This window comes from Scylla paramamosain, chromosome 21 (assembly GCF_035594125.1).
Source record: "Scylla paramamosain isolate STU-SP2022 chromosome 21, ASM3559412v1, whole genome shotgun sequence".
In the NCBI taxonomy this organism is placed as follows: Eukaryota; Metazoa; Arthropoda; class Malacostraca; order Decapoda; family Portunidae; genus Scylla; species Scylla paramamosain.
Window position 1 is genome coordinate 21,653,562 of NC_087171.1, and position 22,670 is coordinate 21,676,231.

The 22,670-nt window shown below is 48.3% G+C and overlaps 2 protein-coding genes across 2 annotated transcripts in view; one reads left to right on the forward strand and one right to left on the reverse strand.

Annotated features, from left to right (window-relative positions):
• The window catches only part of LOC135111244 (DNA-directed RNA polymerases I and III subunit RPAC2-like), a 114,858-nt gene that overhangs the window by 18,700 nt on the left and 73,488 nt on the right, over window positions 1-22,670 (reverse strand). The window contains exon 2 of the mRNA XM_064024413.1: window positions 14,969-15,120. The gene's annotated coding sequence lies outside the window, so the exon portion shown is untranslated. The remainder of the gene's footprint in view (window positions 1-14,968; window positions 15,121-22,670) is intronic.
• LOC135111243 (uncharacterized) overlaps window positions 4,383-22,670 on the forward strand; it is an 88,140-nt gene continuing 69,852 nt past the window's right edge. The window contains exon 1 of the mRNA XM_064024407.1: window positions 4,383-5,009. Coding sequence (XP_063880477.1) covers window positions 4,873-5,009 — 137 coding nt within the window. The 5' untranslated portion in view covers window positions 4,383-4,872. The remainder of the gene's footprint in view (window positions 5,010-22,670) is intronic.

Consider the following 22,670-nt stretch of genomic DNA (forward strand, 5'->3'; position numbering starts at 1 on the left):
CTGGGAGATAACACGGACATCACCACAAAGGGGGATTTACAGAGTTCATGACACACACAAGAAAAAATGATAACAAGGGGCCAATGTCCCTTAATCAGTAATGGTAACCGATGGGAGACACACGCGCTGTTCATAATTCAACTTTTAGTAGTTTTGCTTATTGTAACGTTCCTAAGATGCAAGGTTACACGTATACATAGGTAGAACTTTCAATCTGACTCCTCAAAGAGCAAGATCAGTAAAGCAAGACGGATGAGAGAGGGTAAGTGCAGTAATAATGTGGGTGTTGTGTGGATGCACGTCTGCCCGGCTGCTTCACCTCACTAGCTCATGTTTATGCTCTTATGTTCGTCCCTCACAGCTTACCTCCAGCTTAGCAACTACTGGTAACGGTGGTGATGGCTTTGTAAAGATTACTATTGCAACTATGCTATCGCGCCGGCATTACTTTATTTATATACAATTGAAAAACACGGTGCTTATTCCGATCTTTCTCCGCTGCCTTGTCTTCACATCAGCGCCCCGCCACTTTCAGGGAGATGCTGGCGAGGGGGTGTACAGTTGCGTCGCTGCACGAAGACCCGTCTTCTGAATCACTTCTGCGCCGCATCTCCATTACATTTCAAAGGCCCGACTTGAAGTTATGCGTTCTTAATGATGTTTTTACGGTTCTAGTGACAGATTAGCAAAATTTCTGGATTATTAACAGGAGAAATAGTCTTGAGAAACTGGGTAATCACCTCTGTGGTCTTGGAAAATAGAGAGAGAGAGCAAAACGATCTAGAATATGGGGTTTACAGTAAAGAACACGGGTTTCTGTCGGTGTTTTTACGGTTTTTGAGATAAATTATGAAGATTTCTGCATTATTAACAGGAGAAATACTCTTGAGAATCCAGGAAATCATCTTTGAAGCCTTTGAAAATAGTCGTAGTGAGAGAGAGAGAGAGAGAGAGAGAGAGAGAGAGAGAGAGAGAGAGAGAGAGAGAGCGAATGAGCAAAGCGTTTCAGAATACGGGCCAAAATTGATCGCTGACGGACTGTCGAGTGCGGGCCGCGACGAATCACTTCCCTAGCAGCATACCGTTAAGCGCCTCTTCCTCACCACGCCGAAATGTCACCGCCCTCGCTTCGACCGCCAATAGAATCGTGTTCCTGCCGCCACGCATACCTTGGTTACCGCGGCCGCCAGCTTACCCACACCCAAGACACTGCGCCCGTGATACACCCGACACGCGCCCAACACCTTGAAGTCGAGAGCACATACAGCGAACGGGCCGGCGTGGCGTTTCTTCCGGGAAGAAAATTCGGGGTTGAGCGAAACTTTCCGGGAAGCGCGGGAGTTATCGCTCGCAAACTATGTCGGTCGTTGACTGACACACACTTGCTGGGGGTGGGGGGCGGCGGAGCGCTAAGGCGGGAACTCTCGCCCCTTGACCCGCGACTCCCGGCCGTGCCACCACCTGTTCCCAAGGCCCTGCCGAGTGGAGGCGCCGGCCATGCAGTGCCACACGGTTTGGGACACTCGGGTCACGCCGCGCCCTCACTCAAACACCTGCCCGTCACTCACTGAGGTCTGTCCCCACCCCGCCCGTCTGTCCGTCTGCCTGTCTGTCCCAGCGCCGCAGCCGCCACCGCCCAGTTACTATACAAGAGTCTCCCTCCGCCATGGGTTTCTGAGGACGTTGGTCTCTCTCTCTCTCTCTCTCTCTCTCTCTCTCTCCTCTCTCTCCTCTCTCTCTCTCTCTCTCTCTCTCTCCACGCGCTGTTCCACAGAAATAATGCAGCGGTGTCGCGATGGTATGTCTATGCGATTAGAGAGAGAGAGAGAGAGAGAGAGAGAGAGAGAGAGAGAGAGAGAGAGAGAGAGAGAGAGAGAGAGAGAGAGAGAGAGAGAGAGAGAGAGAGATGTTATATTATGGCCTTAGTTGACCTGACAAATGACACTGACTAACTTCCTTGATCCACCACCAACCACCACCACAATCACCACACAGCATCGTACAGTATCACGCAAACCACGCGACCTTCACCACAGCCACACCACCTGCACCACCACCACCACCACTACTTGTACTACGCCGTACCATCACAAACGTAATTTCAATAAGTGTTACTACCACTACCAATACTAGTACAACTGCTGCTATTATTACTACTACTACTACTACTACTACTACTACTACTAATGCATACTTTATCATTATCATCTATAACAACAATTACTACAACTACTACTACTACTACTACTACTACTACCACCACCATCACTACTACTACTACTACTACTACAACTACTACGACCACCACCTCCACTACTACTGTTGCTTCTTTATTACTCATCAAAACAACCCATTCTCTTCCTCCTCCTCCTCCTCTTCCTCCTCCTCCTTCTCCTCTTCCTCCTCCTCTTTCTTCCCCTCTTCCTCCTTCTCCTCCAGCATAAGCACCCCACCTTCCTTACCACAGCTTCCCCCCCCACCACACCACCACTCCCTTATCCCCCCCTTCAGATCATCCACCTCGGTCCTTCCCCTCGTCGGCTCCGCTGCTCAGAAGAAATTTCACTTGGAATCTTTCACTCCCTTGATGAGTTTGTATCAAAAGGTATTTATTTTCAGGTCTGTTTCTCTCTCCCTTTCTCTGTGTCTTGCTAATATGGTGACCTCTGTTTGTTTGTTCGTCTGTTATACATGTTTGTGTGTGTGTGTGTGTGTGTCTCATTAACTTGTCTTCTATTCAAATCAGAGTCTGTCCTTATACGTCTGAGTTCTAATATCAATTTATCCATCTACCCCTTTACACTTCCATCTACTTATCAATTGATCTACACATCTGTTCACCACTATATACATCCGGTATCGCCATTACACTGCAGGAGAGAGCATTGGCGACAACTGTATCATAAAATGGCCCCACAGGCATTCACCGCTATCAAAAGAGTTCAGTGTAAACGTACAAGTAATGGTAATTTTGAGACGAAACAGGAGACCTCGAAGTCATTCACCCAAAACCGTGGGCAGCGGACGACGACGACGACACCAGCGCCGCCATTCATTCCTGGGGAGGAAAAGTGACTAAAAAGAATGTAGCTTTAAGGTGACTGACACCGAGGTCAGGGGTGGTGGTGGTGGTGGTAACGGTGGTGAGAGTGGTGATAGCGGTGGTGGTGGCGGTGGTGGTGGTGGTGGTGGTAACGGTGACGACTATGATGATGTTAGTGGTGGTGGTGGTAGTGAGGGTGGTGGTGACTGCTAGGATGGTGATAGTGGTGGTGGTGGTGACGGTGGTGAGGAGACAGTGGTGGTAGTGTGGAGACTGGTGGTGATGATGGTGGTGGCCGCCATGGCCTGCAGGGTGCGGTGAGTATCGCCACTTCGGGGGTCGGCGTCCCCTGGCCTGGCGAGTCAGCCTCTTCCCTCCCGGCGGTGGCGGCGGCGGTGGCGGCGGCGGCAGGCCATCAGGGGCCTACGTGCGCGGCCTAGTAAGCCCCGCCGCCTGCATACTTCAGTGCCATCGAAGCGCCGCCTCACTCTCCCCGGGAGTACGTCACCCTCATGGCGGCCAGGACAGGCCGGGCTGTGTAGGGCGAGTACTGTAGGGACGCGGGGAGGGGAGCCGCCTGCAACACTGCCAGGGTGTCGTACGTGCCCCGCCTCTTGTCGGGAACTCTTATCCCGTTAAGGACAAGTACACGTCCAATGCCATGCTCTTCGTTAAAACAATGACGAGGAATGGAGTGGGTGCAGTGCGGCGGCGAGGGCGAGCAGCGTACAAGACAGAGCAAGGCGGAGGAGGAGGAGGAGGAGAAGGAGGAGGAGGAGGAGGGCCGGCAGCGGCAGGCTAATGTCAGCGTACTCGGGCTGGATCTAGAGAGGGGTGCATGAACCCACGATGCCGGCGGGGGAATTTTCTTTTTTACACGCGAGTGATGTGATGGGCCAGGGACGGGTTTGGCTGCGTGTTACGGATGTGCGTGCGTGACACCAGTGGGGGGCTGCCACTCTGGGCGACGGGCGCCTCCGTCTGCTTGGCAAGGAAGGACACGCATGCTACACTCACTATCTGGGTCCGTGACCCCCGGACCTATTCGGTCCCAGGTGCAGATCTTCCCCAATTGGCTACATGCGCGCACTCTCCCACGGACGTAACTGCGCAAGAATGCATTGTACTACCACTACGCGGGAACAGGAGAATGAGCCAAGTGGAATGACAAGTTCCTATGTGGGAGACAAACACGAAGAGAATGAGGGAATGTAACCGACGTCCCTCCCACTCAACGAGCGGCAGTGTCGTCCCGTAACTGTGCCTGTGCCTCTGTCACTGGCATTATCGCGCCGTCCCTTCTCCCACCCCGGCAGCAGTGCGGGAACCCGGGGAGGCGCCAGCCGGACCCAGTACGCTGCCTACCTCCGCGCGGGGAGCTACCTGTGCCAGCCGCCGCGGCTCCCACAACACGTGGACGCCTTCAGTGCCATCGTGGGTATTTCGCTACATTCCCAAGTCTGCCCGTGTTACGCTGCCTTTCAAACATGCAGCATGAGTCACGGGAAGCTCGCGGCGACGCTCTCTTTAGCTCCATCAAACCTTGGGGTCAATGACATTGCCATAACAGAGACTAACTCTGAGGGGAGTGAACTCGCCAATTAAATGAAACTGTGCACCGTGCCTTACCTCGATCCTTGTTGCCCCTTAGCCGCGACGGCCGTGACACGCCCGTGCCGCAGTGCAATCACTCACAAAGATAAAGATAAGGAAACAGAGAACGAGAGGAGCCGAGGGAGCCGCAGCCTGATGAGCCACGAGCGCGAGTGACCACAGCAAGTCAGGTCAAGCTTCCCAGGTGTGTACGCAGTGCCGCACGGACTGAGCTGATGCCCCTGTGCGTGGAGGTGGTGGTGGGGGGCTGTGCCGTGTCCGGGGTGCTGCGGGCCCCGGGAACACCTCCCACCCCCATGAAGGTGCCGGCGAGAAAACGACTCTGCTGCAGACCCGCGCCCTACACACTCAGGTCAGTGCCCCTTGCCTCTGGTCAGGCCCACTCAATGCCGTAGACGTGCCTCTCACACACACCTGTGATGGAGCCTCCTCCCTCTCCTCTTGGCCTTCCCTCAGTCTTGATTTGTGGCGGCGGCGCGGCTGCCTTGTCAAGCAGGTGGCAGGGAGGCGCCGCCGCCAGCAGGCTCACATTCCCCTCCGTCAGTTTGAGTTTCTTTACGGTTTGTCAGTAAGTTGGTGTGTTCTGTCCCCGACAAGTGCGTAAAGTAAGGTTGCCAACACGCTGCAGGAGTGACGCGATGCTGTTCCCTTAACAATTAAACCTTTCATCACCTGTCATCCTCCTGGCCCTTGCCATCACCACGACCACCACCACTACCACCACCATAACCACCACAACCAATACAACATCACCACTCCTTACCACCATATACATAGCCATCGTCACCACCACCTTCAGTACCGTCACGCCACCTCCCTCACCACCATTACCTCCCTCCCCACCCTGCCTGCCCCAAGACCTTAACAGAAAACGGATTGGGTCCCCGAGTTCCGGCCTGCAGTCCACAGTTACCTCTCAGTCACTGTACTTAACGGTGCAGCGAGAGAGAGAGAGAGAGAGAGAGAGAGAGAGAGAGAGAGAGAGAGAGAGAGAGAGAGAGAGAGAGAGCGTTGCAAATCTATATGTACGATTATTATTATTATTATTATTATTGTTATTATTATTATTATTATTATTATTATCATCATTATCACCACCATCACATGTTTTCGTGCCTTGAAGTTTATTACGTCAAAGTTTAATGGATTGGCGCGCGCGCACACACACACACACACACACACACACACACACACACACACACACACACCAGCCTTTCAGTCCAGCACAGCTCTAAGTGTTGTTGTGTAACCACCACCACCACTACCACTACCACTACCACTACCACCACCACCTCCTCTTCCTCCTGGTCCCTCTTCACCCTTCACCCTTCACCCTCCGCCTCGTCAGTCCTCACTCCAAGAGGCTTAAATTATCCGATGCTCTGTTCTCTCCGCATTATCAGAGGACGGCAAGACGCTAAACCCGGCCGTCGTCCTCGCCTCTTCCTCCCTCCTGCTACTGCGACGCGTTCTCTTTTCCACGTATTGTGTCACAACAATTTTCTCTCCCGCGTTGTATTATTCATTTCGTCATCAGCGCCACACTAAGGCCTTCACGGACATCTAAAGTCTTCGTTTTAGTACGCGTTTCACAACAGACATCATCATAATTACTATGCACTGTTTTCTTTGAAACAAAACCTGAGATGTTGACAGATTCACATCACGCTGGGGGGTGACTTAAAGGCGTTCCGCACACCTCCTCCTGCTGCTTGTCGGAACACACCCCGCGGGGCAGAGAAGCCGCGTCCCAGGCCACGGGCGAGAAGTGATTGGCCGCGGCGGGTCACTTCGATCAACGGAAGGCGTCCATTCACCGCTTTATGGGCATTCCTCCGCCAACGCCGCGCTGGGCCGCCTGCCAAGCACTGGTCACCGCGTCACCAGTCCGATGCAGTCCGATGGCGGTAGTAACGTTGGGGGTGGGGGGGGGGAGGGATGGGGGACAAGCAGGTTTCACGAAAGGATCATGATTGTCTAAAAATAAGACAAGTCATGCACACGCGTAAAGTGGCGTGGCCAGCGTGACAGCCCCGCCCCGCGCCGCCCCGGTGCCCGTGTGCCAGGGAAACACGCCTTCCCCTGTGCCTCACGTGAGCCCTGTGAGAGCGAGGCAAGCTGGGGGAGAATGGGTTCAGCGGAGCCGCCCATCTGTGGGAGAGGGGAGGAGGAGCAGCGGGGGAGCCTGGCAACAGCCCCAGCTGCCACCTCACAGTCAACGACACTGAAACACCCACCCGCCAGCTGTGCTATACACCCCCGCGGGGCCGCCCTCACGTTGACCCCCACACCCCTACACCCACAGCGGCCTCGTGTTGCCCGAGAGAGAAAATGAAGAAGTGAACTCGCAAGTTGCGAGTGGGCGAGGGTGGGGGACGGGGACTGGGCGGTGAGGAACCACCGGGACAAGGTGGACACGCGGTCCTGTCCTGAGTCATGATGGGCCGTGACGTGTGAATGACATGTCGCGTCCAATAAACACTTGGCAGGCAGGCTGAAGAGAAGGACACGAGAAAGCTCTCGATTGGGGCTGGACGTCTCTCTTACTGTGACGAGGGCGCTGAACCTCTGCTGCTGTTGCTGCTGTTGCTGCTGCTCTGTGAGGCGTGTGACGTCGAACAGGGCGTGTGGCCGGCCAGGGCTGTTGCGGGGCCAGGCTGCGTGGCCATGTACACCGCAAGACACGCGTAAAGCCAACCACAGCACAATGGTGACACGTAACCTCGGGGTACCTCGTGCCCGCCTCCTTCACTGAAACCCATGGAGAGTAGAACAGTAATACACGGGTGGGCATCCCTTGCACGGACGCCTTTCACACTCACACCCTCACCCTCACCCGCAACACGAACCACACACCATTCTCTCAGGGCGCGGTGTCACCCCCTTTACCAAACCCCGCCACGGATAGCAGCGCGCGGCTGACAAACAGTTCCTCGCAGCACCTCACTCATCACACTCACCCCACTCAACATACTCATCACACTCACCCCATTCACCATACTCATCACACCCACCACCTTCCTTCTCTCTCTCTCTCTCTCTCTCTCTCTCTCTCTCTCTCTCTCTCATCCACGCGAGCCTCCCATAGCGATGTTCTCTCCATGAAAGGATTTCCGGCTATTATCTAGAGCTGCATCCCTCCTTCCCTGCCTGGGTGCCCGGCAGTGACCCGTGGTGGAGGAGGGGGCAGAGGGCAGTAATTGACGTAGTTGTGTGAAACCTGATCCCTGTGTGTGTGTGTGTGTGTGTGTGTGTGTGTGTGTGTGTGTGTGTGTGTAATCTCCTCTCACAATACAGCCTTCTCAGTGGCGGCAATAAAACAGAGAGGCGATTCTTTTCCTAATCTTACAAGAGCCTCGGGATGCTACTCACGAGCATATTCTGGAACACTTTTGCGCAGCACCTCCACTACATTCAAAAGGCTCGAGTTGAAGTTAACACGAGTTTTTAAGGGTGTTTTTACGGTTCTGATGAAAGATTAACAACATTTCTACATTATCAGCTGAAGAAACACTCTTGAGAACCCGGCTAATCATCTCAGTGGCCTTTGGAATTAGTCGTGATGAGAGAGCTAAACGTTTCTGAACACGGGCGTTAGTTAGGAGAACGAGAGAGAGAGAGAGAGAGAGAGAGAGAGAGAGAGAGAGAGAGAGAGAGAGAGAGAGAGAGAGAGAGAGAGAGAGAGAGAGACTGAAAAGAAAAGATGAAATTAAACCCCAAACTACATACTAGGTTTACTCGAGCGAAGAAGACGAAGCAGAAAACGTGAAATTATTCTCATTTCTCTTGCACCTCATAAGAAAGACGCACACACACATACAGGCAATAAAAAACCCAAGATCCCTCAACAGATAGTAAATTCTCGGCTTTACTAACTAGCGGAGGGATGCCAAACTGCCAAACACAGCTGTAGCACACGTGGCGGTGGGGCGGGGCGTGAAGGGGCGGTGCAGGGCAAAGAAAGGCAGGGAAAGGCAGAATGTTTGGTGTCACCCATCCAAGTACTGACCAGACCCAACGTTGTTTAACTTCGCTGATCGGAGAAGCCGTGTATTCAACGTGGCGTGGCTGCTGGTGTGACCTTGCGATAAGAACTCTGTAGCTTTCAAGAGAAGAAGAAAGAGGAAAGTGTGTAGGAGGGAGACAGAAATGTTGGTGAAAGAAAGAGATATGTATGTATGCTTTTCTCTCTCTCTCTCTCTCTCTCTCTCTCTCTCTCTCTCTCTCTCTCTCTCTAAAGCAATTTCTTCTTAAAAAAACTCCTTATATTATCTTTTCCATTACCTCTTTTTTCTTCTCTTTCTTATCTAATCATGCAACATTCCATCATGACCACATCTCTCTCTCTCTCTCTCTCTCTCTCTCTCTCTCTCTCTCTCTCTCTCTCTCTCTCTCTTATCCATCTCTTCACGCACCGCGGGTGAAAACAGGAGTAAAGAAAGAACTATGAGCGACACACAGGAGGAATTCAACACATTACTCCCACAATTCATCTGTATAACTGAGATGGAAAGTCAGTCCATGCAAAATGAAGCGGATGGGCGGACGCGTGCGATGAGTTATAGATATCTCCCCTCCCCCCATTCCTTTCCCGTGTCTTCCCGTCTTTCAAAGGTGTTGTTATGGTTCTAGTGACCGATTAACGAGGTTTCTAACAGGAGAGACACTCTTGAGAACACGGGTAGACATCTCTGTGGCCTTTGAAAATAGCTTGAGTGTGAGGGCAAAGCGTTTTTCAATACAAGTCGGAAGACAGTAAAGCGCCAGCCATACAGCGGTAACAAAGGCCATACTCTCTCTCTCTCTCTCACACACACACACACAAGAACACAAAGAACAATAAAATGAATAAACGCTGATGAAATGAGTGGAGCGAGACTGAATAGCGTGTGTGGTGTCGAAGACCTTTCAATAGCGGCCCAACAATATCCTAGAGTGTTCTCATCAGCGGAGCGGCCATTAGCAGCGAATCAGATCCCCTCCAATCACCGTAACCTCTCATTCAGGAGCACCGGCCGTACCTTATACCGTTATTCAAGGCTCCTCGATCGCACTTACTGCATTTAAGAGTTTTCGATTTCCAGACACCTTTTTTTAGGAATGTTGTGTGACTACCATTGGAAGTACAGAGCTATTTAGGAAAAAGGTTTGTTGAGTGCACTTCCCAGCACTGTGAAAATGGTCTTGCATAGAGACACGGGAGAGAAAATGGAGGAAACACAGACAGACAGACAGACAGACAGACACAAGCGACTCCTTTTAGGAATATTATACACTACACTACTGGATTATTTAGAAAAAGGCTTCGTTGATTACATTTAACACACACACACACACACACACACACACACACACATGAGTTTCGACCTCCCACCCACACCTTCTTAAGAACATTGCGAAACAGCCTCTCTTCATCTTAACACAACTGTCCGATCTAAGATTAGCGTATAATTTCGAGAGACACTCCGCCGACAGAGATGACAAGACGAGGATCACAAGAGGGAACCACGCGGAGCAGTAACCATTAACAATAAATACATAAATGCATCTCTCTGTACTCAAAATGTCTTTACCAATACTTCAACACTTCACGGTAACTTATATCCTCCCATTGTCATTCAAATAAGTACACTGCAATACGACTAATACACGTAATGCCGTCAGTGGTTCAGTGTTAGTGTTCTGAAACGCTCCGCTCTCTCCCTCTATCTCTCTCACGCCACGACTATTTTCCAAGGCCACAGAGATGATAAGCCGAGTTTTCAAGAGTGCTCCTCCTGTTAATAACGTAAAAATCTTATGAATCTGTTACTAGAACCATAAAAAACACCCTTAAAAAAACCGTGTCACTTCAGCTAGAGCCTTTTGAATGTAGTGGAGGCGCGGCATGGAAGTGTTTCAGAATACAGGAACTGGTAACTTTACTGCAGAAGAAGAGTGACTGTTTTGACAGCCTGACTCACTGGCCGGTGGTACGACTTAATTAGCGGAGAGTTGAGAGAGAGAGACTCGGTCGAATCCATGTACTACACACACACACACACACACACACACACACACACACACGAATACGGTGAATTAAAAATAGGAAAAATATGTGTATACGTTTATCTCTTGCCTCGAGGGTAGCTATCTCCCCTTATGCGGAGAGAGAGAGAGAGAGAGAGAGAGAGAGAGAGAGAGAGAGAGAGAGAGAGAGAGAGAGAGAGAGAGAGAGAGAGGCCAAACTTTATATGCTTATAATCCAAAGAGCTGAACGAATGATTATAGTCAGGCATCTCTCTCTCTCTCTCTCTCTCTCTCTCTCTCTCTCTCTCTCTCTCTCTCTCTCTCTCTCTCTCTCTCTCTCTCTCTTTCTCTCTCTCCCTCTCTCTGCTTTTCTCCAGCCGGTTTAGACTACGGGTGAACGAACGCTCGTGAATGGAAAGGAGAGAGATAATGAATGATAAAAGCCTGTGTGTGTGTGTGTGTGTGTGTGTGTGTGTGTGTGTGTGTATGGCTGAGTTACTTACCTACCTACGCACACACGCATGTAAACTTCCTTAACATCCCGGAAATTAGCGTGCCTTTCGGATTAGATTTAACGATTTTCACGACTGGAATGAAAAAAAAAAAAAGAAAAAAAGAAAAAAAAAAGAGGTTTGATCGATACAGAAGAATAAGTCGAAGAACATAAAGAAAAAAGGTAAATATGACTCGTTTGGTGCATGCATGTGTGTGTGTGTGTGTGTGTGTGTGTGTGTGTGCTTACCTGACCGTGACTGATGTGGCGGAGAGCAGTGTTTTACCGACGCATTTGTTCCTTTGACGATGATGCATGCAAGTGTATGTGGAGGAGGTGGTGGGGGAGATCGCTACCTGCAGCACACACGCGGTGATTAAACGCACTGAAGGAAAAAGAAAAGAAAAAAAAAATACGAGGGAGCAAACAAGGCGAAGATTAGAAGTCCTACAAGGAAGAAAGACGAAGGCAAAGATTAATGAGATGTAAACCCAGACATTGATCGATTATTTTTACCGTTGCTGTTGTTATTGAGAGGAGACACGAGGAAGGCTGGAAACGCTAAGAGGAAGATCAAATGAGCAAGCACGAGGCAGATTAGCAATGCATTGTGTATGTAGATAGTGCTTGATGAAATATGTGTTTTTAATCTTTGAAATTGATATATTTCTCTTATATTTTGGACAAGCGTACGATAAACTCTGTGCGTGAGCGATAATATATTATTACTACTACTATTAAGGTATCTAAATAAACGCTACAACTTCTCATTTCCCGTCACTTCCCTCACACAAACTGAGACGTAAGAATGAGACGCGTGCTGAGTAACAGAAGGACAAGACACAAAGACTGACTCAGAGATGCGTGCTGTGGGTGCGCGGGGGCTGCAGGAGGAGAGAGCGAGGAGGGACAAGGGCGGGACCAACAGCACACCATTATTCTTCCTCTCTTTCGCTCTCCCGCACAGGAAAAGTGTTAAAATTGGAGGAGGTCTATGATTCCCGAGTTTTCAAAGCAGTCTTGCGGAAAATCAGACGGCGCGAACCGTGAACTGTCGAGTTTGTTAATTTATCATGTGTTCTTTTATTCTTTTTCTCGGCAACAAAACGTGGAAACGTGGAAAAATGTTGGTTGTTGTCCCGAGCGACCCCAATGGCTCACTTTCGTTCAGTCACTCAGCACAGTCAAGTTGAGGTAAAGAAATTAGACCCCCAATGATTAATTTTCGTTCAGTCACTCAGTAGTTAAGATACAGGGAAGGAATTGAGTCTTACACTGCTAATGACAATAAGAGAGACTGTTGTTTGAGAATCCATACTTCATATCACTGGATAACAAGGGCATAGGGGATATAACAAGGGTGACATAGGCAAAATTCTCAGGGTCAGTAATCAGGATAGGACAAGAAATAATGTGTTCATGGTTGAAAAATTATATTTAAAAAAAGATAAGGAGTTGGTTCTCAAATAGAGTGGTAGATGAATGGAACAGACTCAGTAATCAGGTTATTAGTGCTGAGTCATTAGGTAGCTTTAAAAGAAGATAAGACAAATTTATGGATGAGAATGGCAGGTGGGAGCAGGTACGCATGTTTAATACAGGGACTGCCACATGTGTAGTCTTGGTGGCTTCTTGCACCAACCCTTGTGTTTTTTTATGTTTTTATATATAGAAAATAAAGCAATAATTATTAAACTATCTGAACCACCACATCATTCACTCCTTTTGCTGCTAGTAATGTTTTAGTATCACACTGTAGATTAACATGTACCAAAAAATAAATAAATAAATAATAATAATAATGATGAGCGTCAGAAAGATCTACAAGAATCAAGAAATTTTAAGTCAGATTACATTTCCGCCTCACTGAGTTGAACCGCGCTACTGTTTTCCACGCGAGGGTCTTCTGGGAACGCCTCGTCTAATAATGTCAGCCCTGAGCACCTTCCTCATTATGTGCCGTATTTGGGAAGGCTTTGGGTTCCCATTAAGACTGTTTTCAAAGAACGCACGCAACATTACTGGGGTTCCAATGGCTACTTTTTTTTTCCTCCCATTAATGTTAAGGAATTCTTTAAATATCACTAGAACTTAAAAATATAATTGAAAGCTTTAACTAGACCTTGATAAAACAATGAAAATACCTTTGAAAACTACTGTTATCATTTTTCTCCCATTAATGGTGCGCAATATCACTAGAATCTTAAATATACAATTAAGATCTTTAAACTTCAACTAGATCCTGATAAAATAATGAAAATATCTTTGAAAACCACTATTACCATTTTTTCTCCATTAATAGTGCGGAAGCCTTGTCAAAATATCACTAGAACAATGAAAACACAATTGAAAGAGAATGAAGAGAAAGAATGGAGTAGAAAGGAGAAAAAAAGGGAGAGAATCAGTTTTCTCTCTCTCTCTCTCTCTCTCTCTCTCTCTCTCTCTCTCTCTCTCTCTCTCTCTCTCTCTCTCTCTCTCTCTCTCTCCAAACATTTTCTTTTTCTCTTCCTTTCCTCTTCGTATAAGCTTTTCTTTCTCTCCCTCCCCTCTTTTCATTTATTTTTATTTTCTCCATCCCTCTTTTTTTCTCTTCAGTTCCCCTACACAATTCGGTTCTTTCTTTCTCTCCCTCTTTCTTTCTTCCTCCCTCCCTCCCTCTCTCCCCACCCTGCAATGTTCCCCAGTCCCTTCCCCCTCCCACGTGACATTCTCTATATCCTTCAGGCACACACACACACTCCATTCATCCATAACACCAGAGAATAAGTTTATATGGTTAGGACTACTACTACTACTACTACTACTACCACTACTACTACTACTACTACTACTTGTTGGTATTGTCATAAATGTCATTCTTACTACTGTGATGATGATGATATTGTTGTTGTTGTTGTTGTTGCTGATGTTGGTGAAGTATTATTACTATCATTAGTAGCAGTAAAGTAATGTTAGTAGTAGTAGTAGTAGTAGTAGTAGTAGTAGTAGTAGTAGCTGTTGTTGTTGTTGTTGTTGTTGTTGTTGTTGTTGTTGTTGTCGTCTTCGTCGTCATCGTCGTCAGAATGATGTTTCTGACCAGAGTGAGGGAGCAGCAATGAGAGAAGTGTCCTTCACCTGTGCCGCCGCGACGCCCCTCACATCTCATTACTCCCCGCGCTCATTGTTCACTCCTCCCTCGCCCTCCCGACCCTTCGCCGCTCTAAGGTGGCGGGGAGGGGTGAGGGCTGGGCGGGAGATGTACACGCGACACACACACACACACACACACACACACACACACACACACACACAGGTCCTTGAGGTTCGTGATCAATTCGAGAGCCTCAAAGAAGACATCGTGGCATCAACCAGATTACGAGCCTGTATTCAAAAACACTCTGCTCTCTCACCACGACTGTTTTCAAAGGCCACAGCGAAGATCAGCCGGTTACCAAGAGTGTTTCTCCAGTTAATAATGTAGAAATATTGTTAATCTGTCATTATAACCATACAAATACACTTAAAAAAACTTTAGTAGCCTTAACTAGTAAAGCCTTTTGAAAGTAGTGGAGGTGCGACGCTAGAGTTTCAGAATACCGTCCGTTAAAGAAAGACAGAAGGTGCACGAGCGAACCTGGTGACGCGGCGTGTGTTGGCAAGGTGCTCACACGTCAACCCGGAACATGTTTATCTTCATTATTCATATATGACTTGTGTGTGTGTGTGTGTGTGTGTGTGTGTGTGTGTGTGTGTGTGTGTGTGTCTGTCTGTGTGTGTGTGTGTGTGTGTGTGTGTGTGGTCAGCTGCTATGATTAGTGCTGCTTACCTACCTCGTCTCTCGGAGCCCAAGACGCTGCCGGCAGTTAACACTTCACGGCGCGACAAGTTTAACATCGGGCCGTAGGCGGGACATGGTTTCAGATGCACGGGGACACACACACACACTTAGCCGCTGCCTCCCTCCCCCCGCCGCACACCAGGGCTGAGGAAAAGAAAGATAGCAAAATTAATGTGCTTACTGCCTGTCCGGTAACCTGTGTGTGTGTGTGTGTGTGTGTGTGTGTGTGTGTGTGTGTGTGAGATGGTGACCCCGAGGAGTTCATCTAGCCGCCGCACGCTCCACTACACAGAGGCGGGCCCGGCGGCAGCATAAGTGGGGTCGCCGTCCCTCTCCGTCACAGTCGTCGTCGCCGCCGCCGCACACCTGCATCGCGGCCGCGGGAAACACGAGCCCGAATCCCATCCCTCGGTAGGAGTTCGCTGGCCACCTGACCCTGGCCATGGGTTCAACAGCCGGTCAGCGCCGCCGGTGCTCGCTCTTCGCCGCCACACGGAAGTATACTCGTAGGCCACAGCCATAACGGGAGGACGGACACCACCGCCACGCCGCCCCTCGCACGACGCGGCGGCATCGACTCAAGGCGTGCCACGGAGGAGGAAAAGCAACACCAGCTGCAGCAGCAGCCGCAGTAGTAGTAGTAGCAGTAGTAGTAGTAGTAGTAGTAGTAGTAGTAGGAGGAGGAGGAGGAGGAGGAGGAGGAGGAGGAGGAGGAGGAGGAGGAGGAGCAACACCACCAGCAGGAGTAAGAAGAGGAGAAGGAGAAGTAACACCACAACAGGAGTAAGAGAAGGAACAACAGGAGGAGGAGGAGGAGGAGGAGGAGGAGGAGGAGGGCGCCCTGGGTTATTGGTCTGACCTGTGACGCACTACGCTTCCTAATGTACTTTCAATGAGAACCAGGAGGAGTAGGAGGAGGAGAAAGACAAGGAGAAGGAGAAGGAGGAGGAAAATTGTATTACAACTAGCTTTCAGCAAAAATTACCGCTCAAGAGATGCAAGTATCGAGAGGGAGGAGGAAAGGAGGGAAGGAGGGAGGGAGGGAGGGAGAAAAGGAACAGGGAGTGTCAGTAAGAGTAAAGCAAGATTTGAGAGAGAAAGAGGAAGTGAGGGAGAGGAAGGAGAATGCACGAAGGGAGGGAAGGGGGGAGAGAAGAACGGAAGAGAAGAAAGGAAGAAGACGGAAGGGAAGGAAGGTAAAGCAAGGCGGAGAGAGAGAGAGAGAGAGAGAGAGAGAGAGAGAGAGAGAGAGAGAGAGAGAGAGAGAGAGAGAGAGAGAGAGCATTAACTTAAGCAAACAGCACACGATAGAAAGAAGAGGCGATGGCAACAAAAAAGTGCTATACGTACCATCAAGAACAGTGGTTGTGCTCAATATTCTCCTCTCTCTCTCTCTCTCTCTCTCTCTCTCTCTCTCTCTCTCTCTCTCTTGGTGATGCTCCTCGCTTCCTGCCTCTCCTCTAGCCATCACCGCCGCCCTTTCCACCTGGTAGGGAAGAATGCGCCTCTTCTCTTCCTCCTCCTCCTCCTCCTCCTGTTACATGTGTGAAAGCTAACTGATGGAATGTCCTGACGCCACTGCCGCAAACACGCAAACCTCTTCTGTTGGTGTTTGTGTGTTGTTGGTGCTGATATTGCTGTTCCTCTTCTCCCGGTTCTTCTCTCTCCTCCTAAAATATTGCTACTGTTGCTGCTACTGTTGCTACTACTACTACTACTACTACTGGTGCTATTAAAAGATAAATTACACACGTACTAGACCCAAGCACTTAGTTTTATATCAAAATCAAAAACAGATCGCCAGTCAGTCTTATCGAGTGTTGTTGGGGGATAAAACCATGCAGTGGTGTACCAACTGAACCTAACAGAGGTCACCCACACAAGCAAGAACGGTGCCAGCATTTGCCGTAAGATTCCTAATACTCGTACGTCTGTCTGCCACGACTAACACTGGCGGGGGCGACATCTTCTGGCCGCTCGTGTTGATGGATGTAGTACAGAAAAGTGAAGACTGGGCCTATCAACACACACACACACGCACGCACATTCTCCCTTCTAATGATACACACAGGCCTTGCAAAAAGAAAAGAAAAAAAAGACACTTCAGGTTACTGTTACCTTCACCATCTACTACTACCGCTACTGCTATTCATACTACTACCGCTGCTGCTGCTACTACTACTACTACTACTACTACTACTACTACTGCTGCTGCTACTACATCTCCACCTTGACTATTACTATCATTCCGGTCACTACTACTACTACTACTACTACTACTACTACTACTACGACTAGAGAAAGTGCTGCCAATCCCACTACCACTACCACCACTACCCTACAGTACTTCAGACCAACACAACACAAGACAATAGCAACATGGGATGGAAATTAAAACGAAGTATGACTACATTAGGAAAACTCAGGAGGAAGTGAGTGAAGAAAATATCGTGGGAAATAGAGGAGGAGGAGGAGGAGGAGGAGGAGGAGGAGGAGGAGGAGGAGGAGGAGAGAGGTAACGGGAACATTGGACGCAAGGCCGGGCGGAGCACTGACACTGGCCCTCTCTCTCTCTCTCCCTCTCCCTCCCTCTCTTCCTTCCTTCTAGCCCACCCCCCTCCCTCCTTCCCTCTCAGCCTCCCTCCCATCTAATCCATGTGTGTGTGTGTGTGTGTGTGTGTGTGTGTTTGTGAATTTAGTGGACGTCTTGAGTTTAATTAACGAATACAGTAGCAAAAATAAACAATTTCTCTCTCTCTCTCTCTCTCTCTCTCTCTCTCTCTCTCTCTCTCTCTCTCTCTCTCTCTCTCTAAGCTTAGTCACAGCGATATTAAGAGCACGCACATACTCGCTCGAATCATATGTGTGTGTGTGTGTGTGTGTGTGTGTGTGTGTGTGTGTGTGTGTGTGTGTGTGTGTGTACACCAACATCACATCCTGCTTCCACATTCTCCCCTTGTTTCTTCTTCCTTCCTTCCTTCTTTTCTTTCTTCCTTCCTTCTTTCCTTCCTTCCTCCTGCCTATCCCTCCCCACTTTCTTTCTCCCACACGTCTGCTATATATATATTTTTTTCTCCTCGTTTTCTTTACACCTGCAACTGACCTGCCTTCGTGTCAATGATCTTAGTTCCCTATGACCTGGCCTGTGTGCTTGTGTGTGTGTGTGTGTGTGTGTATGTGTTGATGCTACTGTACTGAGATCGTCGCAGTTATGACTCTCTCTCTCTCTCTCTCTCTCTCTCTCTCTCTCTCTCTCTCTCTCTCTCTCTCTCTCTCTCTCTCTCTCTCTCTATTGTTGTTTTTTTCTACCGTTTGTTCATTAGTAGGCCTTCTGTTGCCCCTTCTGCCCCATGTGTCAGCTGTGTGTGTGTGTGTGTGTGTGTGTGTGTGTGTGTGTGTGTGTGTGTGTGTGTGTGTGTGTGTGTGTGTGTTGGCGAATGAAGAGAGTAAGATCACAATCCCAACGGTACACACGCTTACAGCCAAAACACACACACACACACACACACACACACACACACACACACACACACACACACACACACACACACACACACACACACACACTTTTTATAAGAGTGTAATAAGAATACTACGACTGTGGAACTAATTATGTGTGAAAAAAAAAATTACCTATAAAGAATTCTGAGAGAGAGAGAGAGAGAGAGAGAGAGAGAGAGAGAGAGAGAGAGAGAGAGAGAGAGAGAGAGAGAGAGAGAGAGAGAGAGAGAGAGAGAGAGAGAGTCATTTGATTGCTCCGGATCTGCTCTTTTAAAATCATATATTTTTTTTCAATTTTCGTGTCATTATTGTTATTAGTATAATTATTATCATTACTACTACTGCTACTACTACCAATACTACTAGGACCACCACCACCACCACCACCACCTACACGCCATTACCATTATCATTAATATTGTTTATCTGTTTATTTACGTGTACAGTATAAGCCCCGTTAATCTTTACTACTGCCAGTCTCAGCGAGCCGTTTCAGAACCTTTGCCAAGACTAAGCATGTGTGTGTGTGTGTGTGTGTGTGTGTGTGTGTGTGTGTGTGGGCGAGTGATGGTGTCCTTTGTCAAGTCACTATCAAAATATTTACATTCCGTGCTACATGTGTTATGCTAAGCTACGTTATACCACTCTCTCTCTCTCTCTCTCTCTCTCTCTCTCTCTCTCTCTCTCTCTCGGGGAAGAAAGACCTGTGGAGAAGGAGACAGAGAGAGGGAGCGAGAGAGAGAGAGAGGTATGAAAGAAAGGGAAGGGGGAAGAGAGTAATGGATACGAGGAGGTGGGGATGGGTGGTGTATACATGTGAGTGAGGGAAAGGGAAGGGGTGGGGAGGGAATGCAAAGGGTCGGGTGTAGGAAGATAAAGGGAGGAGGGGTGCTGGAGGGAGAAGGGGAGGCGCTGCACATTTCCCTCACATGACTAAGTAAACAAATGTAATTATTTTTTTGTATCCGACTGGCTGGCGCCGCTGTGCTTTTGTTAAACACGATACGTCCCAGAGAGAGAGAGAGAGAGAGATAGAGAGAGATAGAGAGAGAGAGAGAGAGAGGGTGGAAGAGCATTGCGTGATATGGCTAGCTATGAAATTAAAAATATCTCGTTTTTTTTTCTCCCTCTCTTTACTTTTTTCGTTCGCTTTTCCGCTGTCAATGACACCTGGGATCATTTCCTCGTGATTTCAATTCATTTATTCACTTTTAACATCGGGACAGCTGCATCATCGCGCCATCTAGTTAAGTGGCTATAAAAGACCGGTATTCTCAAACATTTCCGCACTGTACCTCCACTGCTTCCCGAAGGCTCTAGTTGAAGTGAAACGGATTTCTAAGAGTGTTTTTTTTTTTTATGGTTCTAGTGACAGATTAACAAGATTCCTACAATAACAACAAGACGTGAGTGAAGCTGCAAGAAGTTAAATGGCTTATACGTGGTGCTCCTTTTACAACACGTGTGCTATTGGGAAAACTCTAACCTGGTATAAGAAATGCATGAGAGAGAGAGAGAGAGAGAGAGAGAGAGAGAGAGAGAGAGAGAGAGAGAGAGAGAGAGAGAGAGAGAGAGAGAGAGGACAAACAAACTGGTGAGCTATTTTTGACAGCACTGAAAAAGTATTAATTCTAAGGTAAAGAAAAACAAAATACTACATTTTTGCGTTTCCATCACTCAGGACTATACAAAAATAGGGTTTTCTCAGTAGTACAGTAAAGCAATGTCCACGTACCATGTCCACCCATAAATCTATCTCATTTAACACCTGCTTGTCATCTCTGCCCTAAAGACTACAAGGACTACACCAGTCATTCTGTCTGAGAGCTGATTTTTTCCTATCTCCTTATTAAAATCTAACTTTTTAAAACCTGAATCTGTTGCTTCCTGTCCTATTGTGATTACGACCCCAAGAATGTCACTGTAAGCTTTCACTATACTTGTCATTTCTCGTCCTATTTTGATTATGCACCTAAAGACCACATTAAGCCCTAATTATACCATTTCTTCTAAGCATGAGGACCAGACATAATGTTGAGATAGAATCCAATTGTTTCTCTCACCTTGAAAGCATAAACCATGACTGTGACTTCATACTGAGCTAATAGTGATGGATACCTCCTCGTTTCACTGTTTTTATTAAGAATCAGGACTCAGAGAGAGAATCTAACTGTTTCTCTAGTCTAGAAAGTAAAACCCAGCTAATAGTGATGAACACCTCCTCATTACACGTGACTCAAAGGTCGACGCTCACTCAACACCTGTGGAGTTGGTGGTGGATGCGAGGATTTAAAAGTAAAATTATTAAAGTAAAGTGAGAGTTATCGAATGAATAAGTAAAGATGGATTGGTATTTGGCCACCTGTGAGTTCATTGGCCTCAGCCGCTGGGTGATGCAAGACAGACTGTTCACGCTGCTTGTTCCGAGGCGACAACAACAGGAATAACAGCAGCAGGAATAACGACAACAACAACGACAACTGATATTACTTGTTCTGAGGTGACAATAAATAACAACAACAGGTACGATAACAGCAGCAACACCATCCCACCACCACCACCACCACCAAGAATAACAACACCAACTACTACTATTACAAATACTACTACTACTATTACAACTACTACTAACACAACAATGGAGAGAGAGAGAGAGAGAGAGAGAGAGAGAGAGAGAGAGAGAGAGAGAGAGAGAGAGAGAGAGAGAGAGAGAGAGAGAGAGAGAGAGAGAGAGAGAGAGAGAGAGAGAGAGAGAGAGAGAGAGAGATTAAAACTGCCTCACAGAAGACTCACAACACCAAAACAAAAGCAACAACAAGAACAACAACGACAACAACTGTAGCATGCGTTACTCGGCCCGTCAAAGTTCACCGCGCCGATTAACGCATGCAGGGGAGAAAGAAAGGGAGAGAGGGAGGGTGGGTGATGCAAGAGCGGCGGATCTCAGTCTATCCTCGCCTCGCACCTCACAATGTCACGTATTCAGGAACGCCTCGCTCTTTCGATCATCACGACTATTTTCAAAGGCCACAGAGATGACTAGCCGGGTTCCCAAGACTGTTTGTCCTGCTAATAATGTAGAGATCTCGTTAATCTGTCACTACAACCGTGAAAACACTCTTAAAAAACCCGTGTCGCCTCAATTAGAGCCTTTTGAAAGTAGTGGAGGCGCGGCGTACAGGTGTTTCAGCATACAAACCAGTGTTCCACGCTTCAGGTCCCACACCCTTCCCTACACGAGTACTTTTGGCCTTCCACCTCACCCACCCCTTATGGCAGACCCCTCGACCTACGCCACCCACACTCACGCCTCACCACCCGCTCCTCTTGACAGACATGAGCCACGTTTGGTTACTCCCTGCAAGGCTTGTAAAAAAAAAAAAAAGAGAGAGAGAGAGAGAGAGAGAGAGAGAGAGAGAGAGAGAGAGAGAGAGAGAGAGAGAGAGAGAGAGAGAGGTATTTGTTCATCCTTTGTGTGTCTGTGTTACAGTGGTTTCCCTCGTCTGACACTCACCATCCCTCTCTCTCTCTCTCTCTCTCTCTCTCTCTCTCTCTCTCTCTCTCTCTCTCTTGAAAATGATCCCTTTCTCTCTGTCTCTTTCCCCTCTCCCTCTCCCCTCAGCCTTAGTCATGCAACCCTGCCTGCTCTCTCTCTCTCTCTCTCTCTCTCTCTCTCTCTCTCTCTCTCTCTCTCTCTCTCTCTCTCTCTCTCTCTATCTCTGATTTCCTGCGTTCCTTCCTCCCTCCCTTCCTTATAATCTCTCAGCACCCCTCTCTTCACCCCTCTTCTCGTCTCTCCCCTCCTGCTCTCTTCTCTCCCTAATTTTCCTCCTCTCCTTTCAAGATAAGCAGCAGTCAAGCACGGATTTTTATTCCTTATTTTCCTTTTTCCTTTTCTTTTTATCATTCTCTCTCTCTCTCTCTCTCTCTCTCTCTCTCTCTCTCTCTCTCTCTCTCTCTCTCTCTCTCTCTCTCTCCATTCCCCCGAACCGAACCGCAGCATAAGAAATATCATCGGTCATTCAATTCGGAGTCAAATTTTTACATTCCGAGCGCCGTCCAGTGACCTCTATTCTCCCCCACCCTCTCTCTCTCTCTCTCTCTCTCTCTCTCTCTCTCTCTCTCTCTCTCTCTCTCTCTTTCTCTGATACGTGAGAAATGCAAAGTGCGTGAGCGAAACCCGCAAAACCGAG